The sequence below is a fragment of the Seriola lalandi genome, unplaced genomic scaffold (genome assembly GCF_002814215.2).
Source record: "Seriola lalandi dorsalis isolate HSWRI2012SDOR001 ecotype SW California unplaced genomic scaffold, Sedor1 jcf7180002054760, whole genome shotgun sequence".
NCBI classification, from domain to species: domain Eukaryota; kingdom Metazoa; phylum Chordata; class Actinopteri; order Carangiformes; family Carangidae; genus Seriola; species Seriola lalandi.
This window is the reverse complement of record NW_019525313.1, coordinates 456,377-462,790: the sequence shown is the minus strand read 5'-3', so window position 1 is coordinate 462,790 and position 6,414 is coordinate 456,377. Positions and strand designations below refer to the sequence as shown.

General features: G+C 41.7%; 1 protein-coding gene across 2 annotated transcripts in view; it reads right to left on the bottom strand.

Moving 5' to 3' along the window:
* col28a1a (collagen, type XXVIII, alpha 1a) overlaps nucleotides 1–6,414 on the bottom strand; it is a 33,604-nt gene that overhangs the window by 23,635 nt on the left and 3,555 nt on the right. For both annotated transcript variants that reach the window (XM_087178947.1, XM_023424909.2), the window contains exons 5-9: nucleotides 2,677–2,730; nucleotides 2,535–2,579; nucleotides 1,852–1,878; nucleotides 1,229–1,273; nucleotides 1,083–1,127 (exon numbers count right to left, since the gene is read on the bottom strand). In XM_087178947.1, the coding sequence (XP_087035073.1) occupies nucleotides 1,083–1,127; nucleotides 1,229–1,273; nucleotides 1,852–1,878; nucleotides 2,535–2,579; nucleotides 2,677–2,730 (216 nt within the window). The remainder of the gene's footprint in view (nucleotides 1–1,082; nucleotides 1,128–1,228; nucleotides 1,274–1,851; nucleotides 1,879–2,534; nucleotides 2,580–2,676; nucleotides 2,731–6,414) is intronic.

Here is a 6,414-nt window from a genome sequence, read left to right as displayed (position 1 = left end):
TGGTGGGGTTAGGCTGGGTGGGGGGCACAGGAATCTTTCAATTTGACCACACACCCGTTCAGATATGAGGCTAATACAAATAGTTATCTGCAATTTTTACACTAACACATATGTTTCATAGGTGTGCTACACGATGGTGATTTCAGGCTTTAAAATCAACGTTGAAGGTTGTTGTTAGCTGAAAATGGCCACACAAATACCTTCTCAGCAACACCCCCCCCCTCCCCCGAAAGTCTAGACATTCTTGCTCCACTGCGTTGAATGAATCATTTCTTAAAGGGAAGGTTCAACATTTTAGGAAATGCACGTACTCACTTTGTTTCTGAGGTTCAGGATGTACAGTAGCCTACCTTAGTATAAAGCCAGCTGGCCTGGCTCTGTCCAAAATATAAAACACCTACGAACACATCCAATGTTTACTAATTAACACAAAATATTTGTTGTTTAACCTGTTCACAAACAGAAATGTAAATACACTTATTTGTGGTTTGAACAATAGTTCATCCATCTGCCCGGTGCTTCTGAAAACTATTTCTGTGAATGGCACATGTTGCCAGATAAGCACAGGTGATGGTCTCTGTATAGGCACAATGGTAACATTACTATAATAACAACATTTTGGGATGGTGTGCACACTCACTGCACTTGGCTGTTGTTTGGGGAAAAAAAATTGTTCATAAACCTAAAACCATATAGTTTTCTCTGTCTGTCTGTGCACAGATGAAACAAACCTGAGGTTGTTACTCAGTGACCTTTAAATGTGTTTGTAGGCAAATATTTCAACCGTGGCCAGAGCCAGGCGAGCTGCTTCCCCCTGCTTCCAAGTTGCAGCTAACTGCATCTTGACTGAATTGCATTCAAGTACATCAAGTACATTCAAGTTATCAAGTAATCTACTCCATATAAATGAGCTACTGTAGTGACAGTAACACTGATTGGAATGATAAAGATTGACTTCTTGTTAATTATAAACAATAGAAGCTATGAACTTATTATTATAATTTAAATCACACGGTATATTGTGGGTCTATATTTAATCATTTAAAAATTATATGATACATGGAAAAGTTGAAAATCTTTACCTGTTCTCCTCTGGGGCCTCTGGGGCCAGGAGGTCCATCTGCACCCTAAGGAAAAACCTTAATACAATATCACTACATTTATGCACAGTACCTGGTCACAGCAGCAGACATCATGGCAATTAAATAAATATAAAAAAGAAACCTACTTGTTGTCCCTTTTTACCAGGGGCACCGCATTCACCCTGTTCTCCCTAGAAAATACGATAATATGATAAAAATTGTGATACTTTATGAATAACATAAACATCTTAAAGGGAAACTGTATTATCCTGAATAGAACTTTCTATTATTGTGTTTGCTTGTAAGACAGGTGGTGTCCGAGAGGAGCGCAGTGACCTTCGCTGTTCCTCCCGGCCAGTGCACCAAAACATTAAACTATGATAAGGCGCTATTATGCCTAGTCCCATTTCGCTCTCACGAATCCTGTGTATAAAATTCTATGTGAATCTTGCATCTGTTGAACATTTGCACTGTGAGCTCTGGTGTGTAACTTGTTCCCTTGCTGCAAGAATAAATATCCTACTCTTATAATTTTCAGACGGTGTTCCTGAGTTTTATTTGTTTCATATTATATTATATTAATAGTATGATAATAATATGAGGAAACAGATAAAAGCTTAATCTGGGCTATGAACCAAATCAAACTCTCTGACACTGAAGTTCTGCACTGAAAATATGAGATACATGTTTATATGTTCTTTATGATATCTGCACACACAGTGGTGAGGAATATCACAAAAACAGAAGAATAGGTGATAACAGTGCATACCTTTTCCCCTTTGCTCCCAGGTTGACCCTATAAACAGAGAACAGTTCAATTCAATTTTCAATTATAAACAAAAGTCTGTAGTGACAGAGGTGCTGTGTCATTCAGTTAGTCATTGATAGACATTCACAACCTCAGAGAATATATATATGTGGGTCTATATTGTGAATACACACACACACACACACACACACACACACACCACTTTGTCTGACTCATGATTGGTGAGCTTTTCTCCAGTCACTGAACACAGTCAGTCCAGTGGCACCACAGCCACATGAGAGCAGCTCTCATCAACAAAGAGATTCATGGTGTGTTCAAAGACCGCTACATTTGACAATAGGTGCTTTTCGAAAAAAAAAGAAAGAGTCTTAAAAGTCACCGGATCTTTTGAGAAAGTTGCTAGTTTGGCAACACTCTGCCTCTGTGTCATAGCTGGAGACACTATTTCTGTGTTGCAGCTAAAGTCCTTAACACTTTTTCATCAAGAAATAGAACAAATTGTTGTTTTTACAGTTCTTTAAACAGACCAGTGTGCTAAATAATGAGCTTTAGAGGTGAAACTCTGCAATAAAAGGCCCAATACAGTCAGTTTGGAGCAGCATAAAATGCTCACAGACTGACATGACAGCTGAAATCCCTGTAACCCCAACAAGAGAAGGTTAAGAAAAACATTTGATGATTACCTCAAGGCCCTCAATTCCTGGACGTCCGTTAATACCAGGTTCCCCCTACAGTGACCAGGCCCAGACAAAACAGTACATCAAACAAAACTTCATAGATTCTTTCGGTTACCAGCACTGGATTATGGAGACAATAGAGACTTACACGAGATCCCTTTGGGCCGGGCGCTCCATCGGACCCCAGGTCCCCTGGTTTCCCCTAGATGACAATAAAATGTGAGATTGTGCAGAATGAGAATATTTGGGCCCCTTTTACGTTTGAGCTTTGTGTATGTATAGGCAAAGGTGGGACGGGGCATTCTCAGTGTGACCTGTCTGTAACCCCTGTCCAACATAAACCACCATCTCGGTGTAGCAGATTCTCAGATCATTACAGCCTGTGTGTTTGCTCATGCTTAATCTTCCATCCTTGACCTTTGCTTTTTTCCAAGGGCCTCTGTTCAGTAGGACGGTCAGTGAAAACAGCCCTTTCAGCCGCCCCGCCGGCCACCTGCTACACTTGCATTGTGGGAAACATTTCCTGCCCTTTCACATTTTTTTTCACTGTAGTGCTTTGGATGCAGGCCAGACACACCTGCTGGCACAGGCTGCCAGCCCGGGCGCACGGCTCGGGGGATGCCACTGTGTGTGGCTGAGGAAATGACTGTCAACCTGAAGCCAGCAGACACTACAACAGCCAGTCAGTCGGCTGGTACAGATATAGACACACTGTGCACTGGTATTACTGAAGCCTGTAAAAACACTAAAAGTCCTGCATGAAAAAGGTAAAAGTAGATAAGTATTAGCAGAAATAATGTAATTAAAGTATAAATATATATAAAGTCATGGCTAGCTCCCTCTGACTCATATATTATTATATATGACATCATTGGATGGTTAATATTGAAGCATCAGTGTGTCAGCAGCATGTTACTCTGGAAGCTGCTGGAGGTGGAGCTGTTTTGAACTACTACACAGGGACAGCAGAAGACTGGAATGAAACCATGTGAGAAGTTTAGGGGGAAAGATCGCTATTGGAGAGAACAGTTAACAGCTCATACATATGTGAAATCTGTCCCTGACTACACACTGATGTTTGTAAGATGCCAGAAGCCAAAAATGTTAGAAAGCACTGTTTTGTGTTGTATTTTAAAAGCTTATTATTATTCGTTGAGTCAAATCTTCATCTTAAAAGTAATTAATAACTGTCAATAAGCTGTCAAATAAATGTAGTAGAGTACAAAGGACAATATTTCCCTCTAAGATGAGTGGAAGTGTAAAACAGCACAAAATGGAAATACTCAAGTAAAGTACAAGCACCTCAAAACTGTACTACTTGTTAGCTGGGTAGGTAACACGTATGTTCATCTGATTAAGTATCTCTGTTTCGGGGGCACCTTGGTGGCACACCTGGCAGAGTGCGTACCACATGGGCTTAGTCCTAACGGTCCTATCTACATGTCTACATGTCATCTACATGTCTACATGTCATCCCCTACAAGTCAAAGGTGCCCAAAAATATATATAAAAAGAGAATTGCTGTTTTGATGAGTCTTGGATCACCACTGATTCGCACTTTCTTGACCACATTTGCTCACTAGACAATGAAATGTATCTGATCCGACTGAGACTGAGCAACTGCCAACCTGACAGACATTTCACACACACACACACACACACACACACACCCGATACACATCCCATCAGTTGAGCTTCCCCTCAGTGTGACCGCAGCAGACGTGAGACATCAGCCTCCACAGGGCTGCAGGCCCGGACAACATCCAAGGCCAGGTCCTTAGGGACTGTGCATACCAGCTCTCAGAGGTGCTGACAGACATCTTCAACTCCTCACTGTCCTAACACGCCTCAATACTGCAACTGTTATCCTCGTCCCAACGAGCTCAGCATGTCATGCCTGATGTATTTCCTAGTAGCACTCACCCCAATAATCATGACGTGCTTCAATCGGCTGGTCATGAAGAAGACCATTGCTGTCACAGTGGACTTCCACCCATGTGCATACAGACACAACCGCTCTACTGCAGGTGCCACTTCATCTGTGGTTCACCTGGTCCTCCCTCACTGGGAGAGCAAGGATTCCTATGTTAGATGGCTCTTCTTGGACTTCAGTTTGTAGATGACATGGTAGTGATGGGGCACTCACAGTGGTGAGTCCAAGTATAGACTAGAAATACCTCCTCACTGTTGTATTCCTCCTCCACTCAGGCTAGTTTCAGGTCACATCCCTGTTTATCCAGAGTCATAGAAAATATGAACCATTTGTGTGAAAAGTTTGTCATAATTGCTGTGAAGTCTTGAGTTATGGCTAAAGTGTTTGGTGAGGTCACACTGACCTTTGACCTTTGACCTTTGATCACCAAAATCTAATCAGTTCATCCTTGAGTACTAGTGAATGTTTGTGCCAAATTTGAAGAAGTTCCATCAAGGCATTACTGAGATATTGTGTCCATGAGAATGGGACGAACTAACAACCTGAAAACAAGGTAGAGGTGGTCTCTGGCTTTAAATACATGGGCATGCACATCTCCAATAACCTTAGCTGGAGAAGCAGCACAACCAATACAGTGAAGAAGGCCCCCCAACATCTCTCCTTCCTGATGAGGCTGAAGTGCACTGGTCTTCTACAGGTGTGTGGTGCAGAGCATCCTCACTTCCTGCTTCACAGTGTGCTACGCTAACTCCTCTGCTGCAGACAGAGGAGGCAGGCAGTGCAACAGGTGGTAAAGACTGCACAGCCCACCCAACATCAGCCACATTTACAACAGCAGGTGCAGGATCATGAAGGCAGCATCAAGGTCGGGACCACCAGGCTGAGGAACGGTTTCTTCTTGGATGCTGTGAGACTGATTTTGATTCTGCACTTCAAGACTGAAAACTCAGACTCACTGAAAAGTTGCTGCTTCTTCATGGACACTTTGTTGTTTTGATTACTGCTGTTTCATATCAGAGCATTGCTGCATTCTACCTGGCCAACTTTTTTTTTTATCTTTTAGACATTTACAGTTTTATTCCTTTCCACACAGTCTGCTCATTTAACACTTCTATTTATATATTTATTTACTCATTTTTATTTTTAATGGTGTTTTACTATGTGCTTTCTTCTTGATTTTATTATTGCTATTACATGAACTGGGACGTGAGTACCTCATTTCATTCCCTTTCATGTTCTGAAATGACAGTGAAAACATCCTTATCCTTGATTTGATTGGTTTGCCAATTTTCTGAACAAATTTCAATGGTTGTTATAGCTATTCAGTTTATGGACATTTCTGAAAGCTGCAATATGACTATGTTTAGGTCTGCAAGAGATTCATAGTGTTAATAAATCTGGTTTATTGTCCATACCTAGATGATACCTGTGTGGTAAGCCTCTGACGCTGCCTTTAGCACCAAAAGTCTTGATCACACGCAACATACTGCATCTCATAAACTACTGGGCATGCTCTCCATGAACAATCAGGACAAACATTGAATTCTTTTATCCAAGGAGTGGTAAGGTCCAAACAGTTCCAACACATTCAAGCCAGTAGAGGGCCTCAGGACTTGAAGGGGCTATTTTTAAGTTTTTTCTTTTCGCTTAGCGTGGTTTCCTATCGGGTGTGGATAATGGTGATTGCCACTTGACAAGAACTTCGGCCATTGTTGTGTTTATAATACAAGAGGTTGTAATACGTCCTCTGAGCAGCTACATCTTCAGGGCAGATTGGAGGCTGCACTGAGTCACTATCAGAAAGATGGGCCTGGGGCTAGCTGGTTAGCATGCTAACTTCAGTAGAAGAAAAGGCGTGATAGAGACAAGAGTTAACATTGGTGTTTGTTTCCACCTCTGGAGACAGATGTTGGTGAGTAAAGAAATGAAGTTTGATGCTGAACTCACAATGTT